The 18,458-nt window shown below is 37.5% G+C and overlaps 1 protein-coding gene across 1 annotated transcript in view; it reads right to left on the bottom strand.

Annotated features, from left to right (window-relative positions):
* Positions 1-18,458, bottom strand: part of SOX6 (SRY-box 6) — a 417,034-nt gene that overhangs the window by 38,100 nt on the left and 360,476 nt on the right. Inside the window, 1 exon segment of the mRNA XM_025358428.1 lies at positions 9,181-9,289. Within this exon segment, the coding sequence (XP_025214213.1) occupies positions 9,181-9,289 (109 nt within the window).

The following is an 18,458-nucleotide window of genomic DNA, read 5'->3' as shown; positions in this document are numbered from 1 at the left end:
TCCAATATAAATTTAAAATGATTGAACATATTGCTTATGAAATGCTTTTTTCCAGGTCTGAGACTTGGGATATTACATTTTTGTTCAGAGTTACGTGCCATAGCCTATTCCTAAATGTGGCAGTTTATAGTATATAGCAAATGACGATGCATTCTTACATAACCTTTCCCCTCTGGTACTATGACCTAACTTTGGCATCATTATGTCTCAGGTGTAAATACCCATTGAACAAAAACAATTAAAAAGAAAAACTGTACTCCTAAGTGAGAGGCAAAAGTACAAGACTGATCTGTAAGGCATCGATCAGTCACAGTAGACAGTGAAAATCCTACTTATTGGCATCCAGGAGGAGAGGAGGAAAGGAGTTATTTCTAGTATGAGTTTGAATGAAAACTCACCTAACACTAGCTAAGCTTTCTCGTGTTATAACATGGAAAGATATCTACTTGAACATCCTCTCTGAAATAATATTAAAGAGAGCAGAGGAATAAAGAGACTTACAGATCTCCAAAAGCAACCTAACTACTGCATTTCCATTATTCTTAACCTCTCTAGTCTAAATCAGTCTTGAATGATTAAAGGTTAATGCATATCTATTTGGTGGTAAAGTCCAAATTCCTCAGCCTGGTAATCAAGGCCCTCCTTAATATGTCACCCATCTATTTCTGTAACATACTCAATTCAACAAATATTTATTAATTGCAAGTATGTGCAAGGCTTTGTGTTGGGCTTGGTGGAGAAGACAAAGATGAAAAAGATGATTCTTCCCTTCTGGAGTTTTCCTATGAAAGTCTATCTGCTTAATGTCTGTGTCTGCTTAGATTATTCCCTCAGCTGAAAGATTTTCCTCTTCTTTTTGCTTATCCAAACCTAGGCTTATCTCCAGCCACACTTCTATCAGGTTTTCCAGAACCATTGCTGTCCACAAAGCACTGCAGCTTCCTCCTCTAAATAGTAGCCTTTTCTGTTTCTTTAATGATGTACTTGAACATTTAATACCTTAAACTGCTTTGCTTTTTATGTGTAATAAGCTTGTAATCCCAACTACATTACTAGCTCTTGAAGAATATAATGTGGTCTATATTTTTTAAAAAACCTTTCCCTCCATGCCCATAACAGTATGGTGTATATAAGAGATAATCAGTACATTATAACTTGGTTGAACATATGGGTAAAACTGAAGACTTGGAGGCCATAAGTAGGGACAGATCCTGGTTAGAAAGACCTGGTTCCTAGCACCGGAGATTCAGTCTATAGAGACCCACCTCTAAAGAGGTAGAAAATAGACAGCAGATAAATGAGTACAGGCAGGGATAGAAAAGCAGAACAAAATAAGAAGAGCAATCTAGAAAGAGACATTCAAAAACAGTCATGCATTGCTTAACGATGAGGATACCTTAAATGAATCCTTGGGCAATTCTGTCATTGTGCAAACATCATAGAATGTACTTACCAAACCTAGATGGTATAGTCTACTGTACACCTAGGCTATATGGTATAGTCCATCGCTCCTAGACTACAAACACATACAGCATGTTACTGTACTGAATACTGTAGGCAACGGCAACACAACGGTAAGTATTTGTGTAATTTGTTTAAACATATTTAAACACAGACAGTGTACAGAAAAAATACGGTCCTGTACTCTTATAGGACCACCATCATATATGTGGGCCATCGTTGACTTAAATGTCATTAAGTGGTGCATGACTGTATAAGAAGACCTTGGTTAAGAAAAGATAGGAAGTCAGTAACAGAAACTGGGGGAGGACTGGGTGGGTACTGACTCTTTGGAAAAAGTTTGAAACACAGTTATCAGAACTTGAAGAGCAGGAAAGGGCCAGTTGGTCAAAGTTTGGTCTCAATTCAAATCCTGACCTTAAACAGAGAGAATTTAAAGCACATTCATAACTAGCCTGATGCTCATTAAATCCCATTACCTTAGGTTAGGCTGAATTCCACAGCCTGCAGGTAGAAAGTCAAGTGGCTCTTACTGCCAGGAAAGAAGAATCTGGGCAAGGTCCACAATCTCAAAAGCTACAGTCAGTCCAAATATGTCAGACAGAACTCTATCAGTCAGGGTTTAATCTAATGTGCTGGTTTATGTGAAGCAGACATACATACCGCTGAGGAAGCGAGGACTGATTTTGCAGTCCCATCAGGAACATATGCTAGCTATTCTTGTCTTGGGTCTAATTTTCATGGTAGATAGTATTAATCTTTCATTGCTCAGTTGCTGTAGCAAGCTGGAGAAGTACAGTCATTACTCAGTATCTGAGAGAGATTAGTTCCAGGACCCCCTACAGATACCCAAATCCTCAGATGCCCAAGTCCCTTATATAAAATGGTGTAATCCCTGCACATATCCTCCCACATACCTGAAACAATCTCTAGATTACTTATGTTACCTTATACAATGTAAATACTATGTAAATAGTTGTTACATGGCATTGTTTAGGAAATAATCACATGGAAAAAGTCTGTACATGTTCAGTACAGACACAACCAGCCATTTTTTTGTGTGAATTTTTTTTTTCTACTGTCGATTGAATCTACAGATGCAGAACTTGCAGATACAGACAGCAGACTATATTTCTATGCGATTCAGTAATGACGTAGACTGGCATTTCTTCCCCAGGGTAAAGAATATTCAGTCAGAAAAGTAGATCTTTTTGAGATAATTATTCATACTGCCATTGACACTTCTTTAGAAAAGGCAGCCCAATGAGAAACCAGCTATCTGGTAGGGCTAGATTCCTCACTAAAGAGAGGCTGGGTCTTTGATTGGGCTTTCGATCCTAAGCAACAATAAGCAGCAGGTTGAGTTCCTTTTATGGAGTATTAGGAGATGGAGTTATACAAGAATCTTGACATTTCACTATCTTGCCCCATCAGGACTATACATCACTCGGAGGGTTCAATGGAAATTGTTTTTCTACCAACATTAAAAGTTATTTGGGAGCTTTTAAGACACAGCAAATATATTTCTTTAAGAGAAGTTTATTTGCTTGTTTAAGAGAGCTGCACTTTATATATAGTGCTGATATAAACTGGTGCACAGGATCCTCTAAAACTGTTTATATCCACAGTAAAATACATTTTTGTGATACTCATACAACAGAGTTAGTCCAGAGCCCAGGGCTTTGTGGACTCTGCTTATATCCCAGCCTCTGTGGCTGTTACTCCTTTTCACCAGGTCTTAGGCCTTCCTCACCACCCATCCTGGCTTCAGTCAACAGTCTGCCGGTTCTATAGAGACGCAATTGCCTATTCATTTCTCTGAAATGCCTGGACACCATTTTGGGTAGGTATGGAAAGCCAGACTCATACGCCCACAGCATAGTTCTAGTTAATGTTCCCTCTGATTTACCTGAGTTTTATCTTTTTACATGTATAATTTCTCATCTTTTATTCCTGGTATCTAGCAGTTGGATACCTTCTTGGGCAAAGGTATATCATCTCTGATATAATTACACAATAATTGTATTTATTTTTATTATTGCATCATCCCTAATTGATACTTATTATATTCTAGTTGCCTTGAATGTGAATGGCTTCAATTATATAGCAGTAAAATAATAAAGTTTAAAAAACTGTCAACTAGAATCCATCTAGACCAACTTACTCATTGACAGATGAGAAAATTTAGCGGAAGAAAATGACTTGCCAAGGATGGAACAACCAGAATTTAAGTCTTCTAGCCCTTAAGCAAATATCTGAAGGCATGTCAAATGAAGAAATGATAAGTTTTATTGCTAGGGTCTAGAAATCAGACTGGAACCAATGGGTAGAAGTTACAAGAAAGTGAGGCAAATTTTAGTTATAAATTGTTAACAAACAGCTAATTGAATGAGGATGAGCCTCTCAAGAAGTGGTCAGTATTCTGTCTTCAGACTCTCAGAGACATTTGAACAAATGTAAAACAACTACTTGTCAGGGATATGAGAAGTGATTTCTTGGCCTGAATTACAGATTTGATGACCTCTCTCCTTTATTTCAAATTTGAGAATCCAAGAGTTGCAATGTAAGGCACTGCATTCTGGTAGGCTTGAACCAATGATCTTTATGCAGTTATAGCATTTAAACCCCACCCCACATTAGGCTACAGTTTGCCTCTGCTGCCTTGAATGAGTCATGTATCATAGAGTCAATCTTTTCTACCAGGAATAAGGATCTAGGAAGGGTAGGGGAATGAGGAAAACTTCAACACTTTCCAAGTATGTGGATCAAAGAATGAGCAGGATTTTTAAGAGAGGGTATTCATATTAAGCAGTGTGTTTTAAAGAAAAGAAGAACTATTGCAATCTCTGCTATTTGTCTTAAACAAAGAGCTTAAGCTGAAAATAATAAAACTATCCTGAGATATAAAACTTAGAAGCAAATGGAGGTACACACACACACACACACACACACACATACACACACACAAATAAAGCTTCAGAAGGGTAATGTCATCTTGGCTGTGTTCCAGTTCACAAATTCAGTATAAATCTATATAATGCTTCTGAAGAAATGTGAGTGCAATAGTCCCAAAAAAGGGTATTCTTGGTACACATATCTATTTCCATTTGAATCAATGCAAAGTTTTAATACATGGAGGACAGCACATCATTCCAGTTCTGATGCAGGGTCCAACAGTCTGGCCAAAGATAATCCCTTTCAGAGCTCATCCATAAATGCTAGGCTTATCTTTCACTATGCCCCAAATCAAAATGAGGTACAACCTCTCAATAAGGCTGGGACAGAGTAATTGATGTGAAAATTGTTTTAAAGGTGTTAGAAGAATGTTTTCTTAAACAAACCATACAGCAAAACAGAAACAAAAGAAAAGTATCCCTTTAGAAACCCCAGGTATAAGAGAAAAAAGAAACAGGATGGAAAAGAATATATTTAAAAAGCTGAGTCTCAACTATTGTTGCTGGAGAAAAGGAGAGCCGAGAGAAAGAGGAGGGAGCCCATCTGTGAAGGTAATTGGGAAATACTACTGGAGAGATCTTCTCATTAACAAAAAGGAAAGCTCAAGGAACATGAAAACTCAATTCAGCAAGTGGCACAAATACAACCTCTAAGCCATTACTCTCCTCTTTTACTTCTCTAAAAAAAATCCCTAAATGGAACCTATGATAGATAGATCATCTTTCTGATAAGAAATTCACTCAGTGTTTTATGAAGATTCTAATAATAATTGCAGACTTGGAAAGGACCTTAGATGAAGTCAAATCCAACGTACCTCTTTTAAAAGATAAAGAAACTTAAGCCCAGAGGTTCTTGTTTTTAGTCGTTTGGCAAAGGAACTTCAACTCAAATCTCCCATTAAACAGGCTAGAACTCTTTCTGGTCTATAGGCAACCTTGAAATTAGGAGAGCTGGAATAAGAATTGCACTCTTGCCTAAGCAGAATAAGAAAAGGGGCAATGCCATACGAAAAGTCCATAAAAAGTTCAACAGCTGTTCACTATTCTTAATTATATGGTGACAGACTCAACTAATCAAGCCCTCTCTTCCTTACATGTCCTACATACGAGCTAACAAATTATGTATACTCAATACATGTTAAGACTTCAACTGCTTCAAAGTATAACACAACCTTAAACATGTTTCCTAAGTCCCCGGCACCAGTGAATTTGTAGTTTTATAAATATCATGGTGAACAAGAAATGCTGTCTTGTCACATTCAAGCCAAATAACAGCTGGACTTTAAAAATAAAATTTTGAAGGCATTTGCCTTTTATATTTTTAATTTCTGTTTTCCTTGCCTATGGTTTTGTCATATGATTTTGATGAGTGGTTAATACACATCCACAGCTGCCTCTTTTGGTGACCTTTTCCTCACTGTCTCCAGGCTCAGGGCTATGAAGCATGTCTACAAGTTGCTTACTAAGTGATACTGTCATTTTCATGGCTGACAGACATTTTTCTGGGAAGCCTGGTGGAAGCAGGGCCTCATCTTCCGGGTTGGCTTACTTTCGTCACTTCAGAAGCCCCACAGGAGGATGGGGTAGATGTGGAGGGAGGGCATAGCCCCTTAAAATTGCTGTTTGAAAGCCAGAGGAAACCTGTCTGGACTGAGGGAGAAGACATCTGGGCCAGAGGCACAGTAGTTACCTATCAACTCAGCCCCGCTAAGGAGCTCTCACTCCGAATCCTCTATAGAGCACAAAGAAGTCCTGATCTTCTTAGCGCTTTTCTCCATGATAATTATGTGTGTACATATTTCCCTTTTAATCTTCTGTCTTTCCTCACTAGACCATATGTTTAAAGAGGTCAAGGACATCTCTGCTTTGCTTCCCATCGTTTGTTCTAAGTCTAGTTTAGGGGCTGGCACATGGTAGGCACTCAAGAAATGTTGGCTGGTTGTTTTTTTAGACCAAAGACTAAGTGAAGGAGCAAATAATTTTTTTAGTTATTCTGATACTTTAGTTTCTTCTTAATCTTACTGTTAAGGGAAATATGAAGGAACAAAGTAGAGAAAGTATCATGTGTACCTGTTATCTACTCTGACTTTAATATGAAGTGTAACTCCAGCAGACTTTGCAATCAGCTCAGCCTTGAACAGATGCCAGGATACATCCTTAAGTCAGCAGAAGGCTGCTACCCATGCTAGCAGTCCTCACAGAAGCACTGCACTTCGGTCGGTATTAGAACAGGTAACTTGACTCCATTCATGAACCTCCAAAAGCACATGAGGTCTCAATGGCAACTTCTGGGCAAGCTTCTGAAGGGAGGTTTTCACATGCTCCTTAAGCTCCTGGGCCACTACAGCCCTTCTACGATGACACTCATCAGGCACTGCTGCTATGTGTGACGGAGTAACATGAGAGCTGGCATATGGCATGACTTGCTATATTTAGGGCAGAGGAAATGGGCTGTACTGAGGAAGGTCACAAGGAGTTTGTTCAGAAAAAAGAAGGGACCATGTGTTTCTACATATACAGTAGGGGGCAGTATGGCAGGCTGCTTGAGAGAATCTCAGCTCTAACCTTAATATGTGGCTCATAGTGAGTAATTTAATTATTCTCAGCCTCAGTTTTCTCACCTGTAAAACGGAAAAAGTAATACCTTCTTCACAATGTGTATAAGGATTAAATAAGAAAATGGGGGTAAAAAGCTTAACATATTCTCTAGTATATAAACGCTTGATAAAAATGTTTTCTAAAAACAAAACAACCAGGGAAATTGGTTTGAATCTAGACAATCTAGGCATTGAATAGAATATCCAAAAATATTTATATACAGTATGTTTCTCTAGAGTTAAATTTTTAACTTTTTCCTTTTATATAGTTAATAACTCAGACCATGATTTTTAACTTACCAAGCACATGATATCACTAACTAGATAATGACATTACAGAGAGATAACTGACTATATTTACACCAAATATGCAGTTAAGGAAGCAAATGAAAAAAGGTGAATGACAAATTGAGAAAAGTCTTTGACAGCACAGGTAAGGTGACAGAGCTCTGTAACGACCAGTCTGTTGTCAAATAAACAGACTGAATGCTCCAAAGTAATGAAAAATATTTATTTCATTACATATAGTCAACAATTTAGGTACTCTACAGTACCGTCTCCCAATAAAATTGAGATGGGCCAGATCTGAAGTGCTTCCACACAGGCTTTTAGATCAGCCACAATTTCTGTGTTGCAGTCAGATGGTTAACTGTGTAAGTAACATCATTTGGACTTCCTGGCTTCCTAGGTAGAGGAACCTCAACCCTTATCAGTGGAAAACCTGCACTTTTAAGTGCCTATGAAAATATCGGGCTGTTGATAGACATTCTTCAAGGAAGACAGCAAGCATATTTTGAGTCCTCTTTATGCCTCCCTTCCTACCTATCTTCCCTCTTCCTTGTTCCTTTCTTTCCTTTCTCTTCTCTTCCCCTCTCTCCCTCCCTCTTTACTCCCATATACACATACACATCCTAATCAGAATTTATTTTAACACCTTGTCTCCCAAACTATCATCAAACATTAGTCTTTCCTGCTAGTATGAAAAATTATCATTCTGAAAACTTTCTGAAGGGCTTCCTAATGTCTAATACTACTCATCTCTGAGTCCTCATTCCAGGGATTTCTGGGCTGCCTGGGATGGCCCCAGGCTCTCACTAGAAGCCATGCCCAGTTTAGATGCTGCTATGAAGTGTCTTCATGTGTTTTCAAAGGGATTAGGGTCCTGGAAGAAACCCTGCCAGTTAAAGGGATACTAGTGAGATTCTTCCCCTTAAGCTAAAGAAGGACTTTAGCTGGGACCTGAGATGGGTGAAGTATCATGTTACTCTGAAGAGAACAAATTAATCTTCCCTGACTGGTGGGACAGATTCTGCCAAAGGAACAGCTAACGGGAAAACCAGTCTCTACTCTGTGATGACACAGTAAATAACCAGGCAACATTACTACTGAAGTGCTGACCTAACCCATAAATTGTACCCAGACTCTGGGGAGCAATTTCTGCTGATGTGCTGCTGTGCATTTAAAACAAACAAACAAAAAGGGAAGAGAAGTGAACAGGCATTGATATTGGTGTGGGTAAATATTCTGAGAGGAAGGCTGGTCTTTCTACCCAGACTTCTGAAAGACGTTAGTAATGGTTACTGCATAGGCACAGACTGGGCCTTCCCCAAGCAATTATTAAGTTTATGCTAAAACTGCTGCAAACTATCATTTAATCCCCAAAATGGTTTGATTGTACCTGGGAATCACTTGATTTGGATATGCTAAATACTCTGATTTGATCATTCCACAATGTATATATGTATCAAAATCACTTTATACCCCATAAATGTATACAATTATTACTTGTCAATGAAAGATAAAATAATGTTTAAAATTCCTCCTTTGTATGTTTTCCCTTTTTAAATGCAAATGCAGTGAGATGGATGAAACACAGAATTCTGCTGTTCATTGAAATGTAGAGGATCCTTTCATTTTAAAACTTTGATGGTAACTTGAAGTACTTGGATTGCTAAGTATTCAGTAATGTAAGATCTAGCTGCTTCTTAAAGTCTTCTACTATAATGCACAACATAACATACGTAGTTAAATAGTAACATTTCCTTTGCTCTGCCTAAGAAATCTAGCTGATGACTCCTATGAAAAACTATAAAGATCCTGTATCTAGCTCAGACACACCTTTGGAAACACATGGAGCAGCAGAAAAGAGTTAGAGAAAAGCCACTCACCCTCTGCATCTTCTGGCCGAGTAAGGTCGATGACACCTGGGCCCAGTTTTCCATCTTCATTTGACTTTCCCGTTAACTGGGGTCCCAGATTCTCAAAGCGCGTTCTTTCCTAGAGGAACAAATAATCAGAGGTTTATTCTAGTTTCCAAAACAGCCACCATTTCCTTCCAGTTTCTATCTTACTTAATGGGCAAAAGGTGAATTCAAAAATATTATTTCTGACCAACACGGACTCTGAAAATCTTTCAGGAAGATTCCGTTGAAAGCTGTTTGTGACACGGACAGCCCTTACAGCATCTAGACCACAGTACCTGTAGGGAAAGGAAACCTGTGACAGGGAACCTGCCAGAGCTTCTGTGCATATCTTCGCTCTGTTGGATTTGCTCCAGTAATCTAAAAAGAACGCAATAGAGAGGGTTGAGCCAACAATGCAAAAACCTGAAAGAGCAGTTCCTATTGAAATAAACGGCTAAATTTAATGGGAGAGGAATTTTCTCATTTAGAGATCATAGTTTCCATTGGCATTCCTGGGGAAATACAAATCAGAATTTTATGCACAAGGATTTCAAAAACAAGTATTTCAAAGCAGGCCAACCAGATAACGATTGATACTACTATTTTGTCTCAGAATTTCAACAGTGATTTTCTGGGAACTAAAAAGGAGGACATCACTCCTAGCCAGCCACGGTGCCAGCAAAGTTAAATACCCCTGCTGCTTTAGGAGGGAAAACCCAGAGCTGTTTTACTTGTTCACCAGTTCTTCTAGGAGTAGGAGTCTGAAGCATCATAGTGAACACTCCCTCCGCAGCTCTCCGGATCAGTAGCAGAGGAGCTCATTGACCATCATTAATATGGTGTTCTTGTCTGCAGAAACACAGCGCATGTCCCCCTCTCGTCTCTTTACTACTCTCCTGACTCAAACTTGGCTTTGTGTTGTGCTTATGAATGAATGAAACCTTGTTGTTCATTACTATGAAACAATATTAAATGTCATGTCAGCTTGAATTTACAGACATGAAATAGCAGCTTCCAGCTCCGGGAATGGTTTCTGCATGTTATACTTAATGCATTATGCAGCAGTAGAGTGCTGATTGCTGTTCAGTCTATTGTTCAATGACCTAGTTCTGTACTGAGCATGTTCGGCATTAGATGGAAACACTCTGAGTGTTCTCTTCTGTAAGATGTTTAGAAACTTGGAAATATTCTTAAAGAGCAAACATACAATTACTTGATAGAGGCTGTGCCTCATTTGTACAGCCTGACTACATTTGTGCTTTCTAATATGATTATTTTTGAATATCATTATATTTCTATAATTAATTCCCATCAGTCAAATTGTGCAGGAAGTCTTCCAGTTCCCCTTCATCATGGAATATGTTGAAATCTGTGTTGGAAGAAAACACAGCATAAACCTTGCTTTAATCTACGCCATTTCTATGAAAGATTTGCAACAAAAATTACAATCACGAATTTCCCTAACTGGGTAATATACTCACTAGTTTAAATAAGAGTATGTGGGGAAACCTCTGATATATGACACTTATAAAAAACAGAATGAAAACAAAAACCAAATTAAGTGCGGTTCCCTAATATCTTCTTATGTGAAAACACTGGTGCACAAGAACAAATTAACCCAGATGCAGGACACAACAAAAAGCAACTATAAGCCTTGTGGGAGCTTCACACACAGTCAGGGAAAGGACAGCTGCTTTTAATCAGCCAATTTCTATTTTTGAGTAGCACTTTGGTTGTCACGATGTAAAGAAAAAGAATTAAAGTGGAGATGAGTAGTACCAGGGAAAGCAAAATATTCAACCTTTGTTTTATCACATTGTTTCGCATTTCAAATATTTGCATGTGAATGCTTTCCCTATGTTAAATGCAAAAGGAGTTTTGATGTGACACCTGCAATCTTCTTGGAAGAACAACCTTTAACTGTATTTTCATGGGGGGAAAAACAACTTTCTCTGAAAATCAACAGACCGTGCTATCTATCAATATGCATATTTCAAGTATCTTTCTAGTCACTCATTCTCTTTGATTTTACTGGAAAATATTCTCAGTAAAAAAATAAAATAAAATAAAGTTCCTGAAAGAATATCAATATTTTGACAAGGAAGGAGAAGAGGGAAAATTACATGCCATGGTTTGTAAAATCCTAAGACAACAAAGCTTACATGATGATAATATCTTTTCTTTTATAAAAAATGAAGTGCACTCACAATTCAGTAGTATCAGCTTGTTTTTAATCATAACAAAAAACATTCAGAACATTCAACAACATATTCACAATGTCTTTGAAGTCATACATTTTTCTGACTTCATTGAAAAAAAAATCTGCAGAGATACTTTCCCTTTAAAATGTCAATATTTTGACAGAGTAGAAGTCAAGGAAGAATATCCCATGAAACACTTGTTAAATAGGAAGAAAATAAATCAATGATAGAAATTGTTTTGGGCAGTGGGTTGCATTTTAGATTTGGTAATATTAAGCACTTGTGTTTGAGATTAAAGAAGGACCCTGCAAAGCCATGCCCTTTCATATAAATTTCCACCTAGTCTCCCAGAAGATTTCCTCCTTTTCTTCAAAGAATAGCTCAGAATATTTATTTGCCAGCCACATAACCATAAGATAAGAGGGCCTGATGTCTACAAGTTACGTCTGGGCAGCTGAGCTAAGCAAAGATTTTACCAGTGAGGTTGAACATGAGCCTAGTAAATACAGGATGTGGATGTGGGCACAGAGAGAAGTATAAAGATACTTTGGTTCCAATAAGCTTAAACTTCTGCCATTAAGTACCCATGAGCATGCCCCTATATGGAACAAATATAGACTGTGGGTGGCAAGTTCTTAAGTCCAAATTTCCACACACTTGAACTAGCTCTCACCATGTACATAGCTCCCAAGTAAGATATGTTGGAGATATAAGCAAAATACCTCCATGCTAATTTAATCCCACCCCTTCCAGGAAAATTGCCCCATCTTCATGTTGACAGTGGATTTTACATGCAGCAATGTGATCAGACACTTACTTATGCATTGTCAGTCACAAACAGGCAGGCAACATAAAAGTTATTGAAAAAAAATTAAAGTCAGCTCTGCTGTGTTGTAGGACTGTTGGCTCTCTAAGTGCTTTGAAATTATGATGTATGAAGTAGATGTTGCATATTAAATAAAGATATTTAAATGATAAAGCCCCCTTTAGTGGGAGCTGATGAATGTTAAATGTTACAAGCCACAAGCCAGTAGCATCCATCATCTTCACATATTATCAGAGTCAATGACGGGGCAGCCTCACTGATGACAGATAGACTGCTGCATTATTATCCCTTATTTCCAGATTCACTGAACAAACCATTCAACTCTTCGGGCATTATTTTTAACTTTGCATTAAATTAGCAACTTTTCCCTCCCTACCATGGCAAGATTGATCAATTTTGTCTTTGCACGGGTGGAGAGAGAGGATGAATTTGGGGTAACTAAAAGAACAGAGGTTTGTTTTCATCTAGGAAAAAAATCAACTTCCTCTTACTGGTATCAAATGTAAAATTGTGATCTGGGGAAAGAACAGCAATGAAACAGCAAGCACACAATAATGGCTTTTCTTTGCACTTAGATAAAAGCTGAATTTTTGATGTGCACAGTATATTTTAATAAAATTTTATATACTATGTTTTATACACTTATTGGCTATTCCATAATAATGTGTGTGCTAACAGTAAAATTGCTCTTAAATTTATGTGTGTTATTTATACGTTCCCACGTAACAATGCTTTTTGTTGTAAAAAATATTCTGTTTATTAATGTAACTTTACAACCACTGCATCCAAGATCCGTGGTAAATTAATGACATTTTTATTATTTTATAGTGTCATTAAATTTTTACTGATCACTCCATCAAACAGAGGCAGTAAAGGCCATAATGTAAACTGGGACACTTAGATCAGGCAGCAGGAAGACATTCCATATAGTCTGAAGAAAACTGCTAGCAATAAATGATATTTATACCATCTTTAAGCATGTGAGAATACTTGGATAAGTTTGGCAAAACTGTTTCAGTAGTAGAGTGGATTGTGTACTTAAATAACAGTTTGCTTGCCAGAGAGACAAGTCTTTTTCAAACCATATGCGAAGTGACTGATTGCAGCCATCTCCTGAAAAACAACATGTGAAATGTAATGATGTGCTGGGTCCCTCCCTTCTGCATTACCAAGACTGACCAGCATGTACCAGGCCTCAAATTATTTCAACATGGTCCTCTTTGCCACAAACTGAAGTGGAAAATGGCACACACTGAGAGAGGTTTTTTGTTTGCTGCTTTACAAACAAATATATTTCATTTAAGTACACATGTCTGGTCAATGATGTGGCATATTTCATTCCAATGGTCTGAATGAGAGGTACTTTACCAACCTTTATTCAAAAGCTCATTTCTAAGGGGTGTCTGAATATGGGGGATCATTCACGGCAGCCATGGAACATACAACTAATGGGCCATTACCTATAGCATAGTTAAAACAGGTAAAAAATGATTATCTCATGTTATTTTTATGTGTAAAATGCATGATAATTATGATACTCTCTACATTGACTCTCTTAAATAAACCTAAATGTGTGTTATTAACTAATTGCCAAATATTCTATTTATGTATATATAGAAGAGTAAATAAATTCTATGCTCATATAATTATGGATTTAGAAACACCTAATTTCTACATGGGCATTCTGGTATGATTCTTTCTTAGGTAAATAAGGATTTTGTTGTTGCATCCTAAAATACATATTTAAATATTAAAGACTTAAAAATCTTTCAAATGTGTAATGATAAGGAATTTTGCAGGGAAGGTTAATACAGCCCCACTAATCATGTTTTGTGTGTATTCCTAAAGCAGAATTTTCTAAGAAAAATAACAAATATATGTATTATGAATATAAGTTCTCTAAGGCCATGACAATATTCTGAGATAATATCTTATCCTCAGAGTTTCAGCTATGTCTAGGTTATTGAGTGTAAGCTAAATAAGTCTTGTCATTTTCATCCTAGCTCTTAGCTTCCATTTTTATGAACGTTTGATTTCCATTTTGTATTTTGATGTATTTCCAAAACTCTTTCCTAAACTGAAAGTAAAGATTCCCCTGCAAAAGCAGCTTTCTCTTTACCCAGCTTCCCCTCCTTTCCTGTATTCACATCAGTGCAGAGGAGTCAGTGTGATTTGTCTCACTGCTTTTCTTGCCCTTCTCTGTCCAGGCAATCATCCAGGATTGCTGATTTTTCTTCCACATAGCCTATTGCCCTTGTCCCTCTCTCAATGTCATCCTGCCATCACTAACTACCCCAGCACATGTCTTCATGCCCACACACCTAGCTCACTGCTGCAGCCTCCTTTCTGATCTGCCTGATCCTTGGCACTGTCCTCCCCAGTCCTTCGACTCACACTCTTCACAGAGTTCTACTTCATGTCTCTGATTCAAAACCTTCCATAGCTTCCCATGTCTATTGCATTTCCTCCAAGCTCCTCTACATGGTTTTCAAGATCTTTCATACACTGCTCCCCACACACCTTTTTAAACTCAATTTCCTACAGTTCTCCTGTCACATATCCTCTGGTTGGGGTGGGCAGTGACTTGCCTTCCAATAATAATACCACGATCATCCTTCCTTCTTGCTTCTTCTTTGCCAAATCCTATTCATATGGAAAAACTCAAGTTTTCCATGAACTCTGTAAACTCTCTGATCTACCTACCCTCTGATATACGAAAAGTCTTAGTTTTGCCTACATAATTAGCCCCTAGTTACGTACTATGTTAAAGAATTGGATTTTTGGTTCTTGCATACCACCAAGTCTCCCTCGACAACATCAAAAGATTTTTCAAGCCAGAGATTGTATCTTAGACGTTTTCTATATATCTTACAGAGCATTTAGTATTAGTGTCCATAAATACTTGCACGTTTATATAAGGCCACATAACTAATCTAGCCACATAAATAAAAAACATGCTGCACAAGTATCTAAAAGGGCAATAATAATCAAAACAAGGAAATTCAGAAAATACCTTAAATATTTTATAAAAGAGGTAAATAAGTAATCTTAGAAGAGCACAATAGAAAAATGCAATTTGATCATATAATTTCATGCGAAAAAGAGATTTTGAGTATAACTTGGAATTTTTGCAGATTAATACAATCCATCTTTGCAAAGTCTTTGCAAAACTCTGGCAAAAGAAGATACTACATATCATAAACGCTTGGCTTAAAAAGCAGTACACATTTCAAAATAAAAGGTTCTGTTTTGTTTTGAAAGCAAGGCAATGCTAAGTATAATGCTAAGAGATATTCTGTCTCTTACTCTGAACGACTTTCTTTAATTCCTTGTTCTATACATATCTTGCCATGCTGTGATTCTCCAGAAACATCACTTCACCACACATGTGGTTTCCTTTTTGACTTAACAAACACTATCATTTTGTTATACTTCATTTTATATCCTTTATTATGCATTTAGTAATTTAATGAATGGTCAAAAATGTAGGCTTTACACTGGAAAGCAACCACATGTCCAAAAGGTGATTATATTTTGAGGGAATTATTTTAGAGGCATTGGACTTACTTTCCTAGTGACATTGTGATGCTTCTAGAGTAAGTAATCATGATAATATAGACTTTGGCTGGATGAAATGAGGTTCATTATTGAATCTCGTTTTTAAATAATACTTTTTCAGCTAAAACTATTAATTTGTCTAGCTTCTCATACATTTTTAACATCAAAATTTTGCTAGCACTTAAGCATTAGTTAAGGACTAACTGCTGTTTTCCAATTGTGTTTGCCATCACAGCATAAATAGATGCCATCACAGCATAAATGGTGTAGAAGCAGGGAAGAATGCCACACACTGATCATCTACAATGTGCAGAGCCCTTTCCATTGAGTACTTCCTTTAATCTCATGCCAATACTACAAAGAAAATACTATTGTTATCAACCAGAAGAAGGTGAGGTTCAAAACTAATTTTTATATGGGTTAAGTCATTTAATCAAAATTTAGATAGGTATTTGTACTGAGGTGAATTTTGAATAATAACTCTACAATTACCATGTGTTCTCTCTGAGCCTGTTCCCATATTTGTGAAATGGAATAGACAATGCTCATGCTGTAAGGGCTTAATGATTAAATGAGAGATTATACATGTGAGTGCTTTGCAAAAATACAGCAACTCATAAAATATCCACTTCTGTTAAAGATATTATTTAGTGTTTGCTAAGTATCTCAAAACTAAACAACAGTGAAGACAGTGCCCTTATTGAGAAAGGTCAATATCCTTTCTCCTATATCAACAATAGAACAATACATAACCAAAGATGTTTTGCTTTCCCTCCCTCCCTCCCTCCCTCCCTCCCTTCCTTCCTTCCTTCCTTCCTTCCTTCCTTCCTTCCTTCCTTCCTTCCTTCCTTCCTTCTTTCTATCTACAGAGTCTCACTCTATTGCCCAGGCTGGAGTGCAGTGGCATGATTTTGCCTCACTGCAACCTCTGCCTCCCAGGTTCAAGCGATTCTCCTACCTCAGCCTCCCAAGTAGCTGGGGTTACAGGTGCACACCACTACACCTGGCTAATTTTTTTGTATTTTTAGCAGAGTCGGGGTTTCACCATGTTGGCCAGGCTGGTCTTGAACTCCTGACCTCAGGTTATCTGCCTGCCTCAGCCTCCCAAAGTGCTGGGATTACAGGCGTGAGCCACTGCGCCCAGCCAATGCTTTCCATTTTATCTTGGATGCTAAGTAACTCAGAAGTAAATTTAAATCTCAACTTTAGTAACCATGTAGGAGCTGGATAATTATTCACTACTTTTAAGCACTCAAGTCTTCCTTCACTTGTATGGTAAGAACCAAACTTCTCTGCAAAGTATGTATGTCTTTTTATGATCTGGCTCCTGCTCCCTCATCAGCTTCATGTCTTATTCACTCTAGTTTATACTCTCTGTTACAATAAAATGGAATTTCTTGGAGCTCCCTGAACTAGCTATGATATTCCATAACCCTATATATTTCTGAATACCACTTTTTCTTTCTAATTATGATGTCTTCCCTTCCAGATGACATCATAATTAGTCCTTTCTAAGCCTAATTAAAACATCTGCTCTGGACAAAATCCTTTGTTGACTTACTTCCACCAGCCCTGGAAAGAATCTATCATCCCCTTTCCTCTAACACCCCATCTTTTGTTTTGTCACCACATTTATAGAAAAATGTATTGCAATTATTGGTTTCTATGTCTGTTTACAGGTCTCCTCAACTTGCTCCTCAAGGTACAGTATCCATGTCTTATTATCTCTATAACATAAGTACCTCCCACAATGTTGCACATACTAGGCTCTTTGGTTGTTAAATCTTGGTAATGTTGGTAAAATTGCTTCTCTTTCTTCTTTCATTTTAATTTTACTTTTAAATAAAATACAACTATTTTCAGATCCTATTTAGAGCAGTGAAATATAAATAACTAAAGACAGATAAATACAAAGGAAGGTGTGTAAGTCAGTTAAACAACAGAGTGATCTCCTGGTCAGGGTTGGCCCAGAGCTGTGATACAGAAAATCTGCCTTATTATTATTACTAGAAAGGGCTCTCCAAGAAGAATTTTCCCTAAAATCTGAACCATCTCCACAAAAAATATCCTGACACATCTCTTACATTGCTTAACAATTCACCATTAGCAACTCATTCTTTGAATTAATTAAAAAGGCCAATCTCTTACAAAAGGGCAATAGAATAAACTGTTACAACAGAATTATATTAATTTCAGTTTAATTCCTCCTGAGAAACAAGAGCATTCCTAGGGAAGATAATCCTGGTAAAGCCAAGCAAACAAAGACATTGGTCAAGGGAGAACCTTAGGCACTGTAATCACAATGAGATAACGTCACAAGATTTGGAAATATCCAAGCTGAGTAAAGATGGTTGTTAGGGGCTGAATTGTGTTTCCCCATAATTCATAGGTACCCCTAGTACCTCAGAATGTGACTGTATTTGGAGATGGGGCCTTTAAAGCAGTGGTTAAGTTAAAATGAGGTTCTAATGGTGGGTCCTAATCCAACTCGACTGGTGTACTTGTATGAAGGGTACATCTGGACACAAAAAAGACACCAGAAATGTGTGCACACAGAGGAAAGAGCATGTGAGGACACATCAAGACAGCCTCTAGCTACAAGCCAAAGAGAGAGGCCTCAGAAGAAATGAATCTGCTAACACCTTGATCTTGGACTTCCAGCCTCCAGTACTGTGAGA

This window comes from Theropithecus gelada, chromosome 14 (assembly GCF_003255815.1).
Source record: "Theropithecus gelada isolate Dixy chromosome 14, Tgel_1.0, whole genome shotgun sequence".
NCBI lineage: Eukaryota > Metazoa > Chordata > Mammalia > Primates > Cercopithecidae > Theropithecus > Theropithecus gelada.
This window is presented reverse-complemented; position numbering and strand designations above follow the sequence as displayed.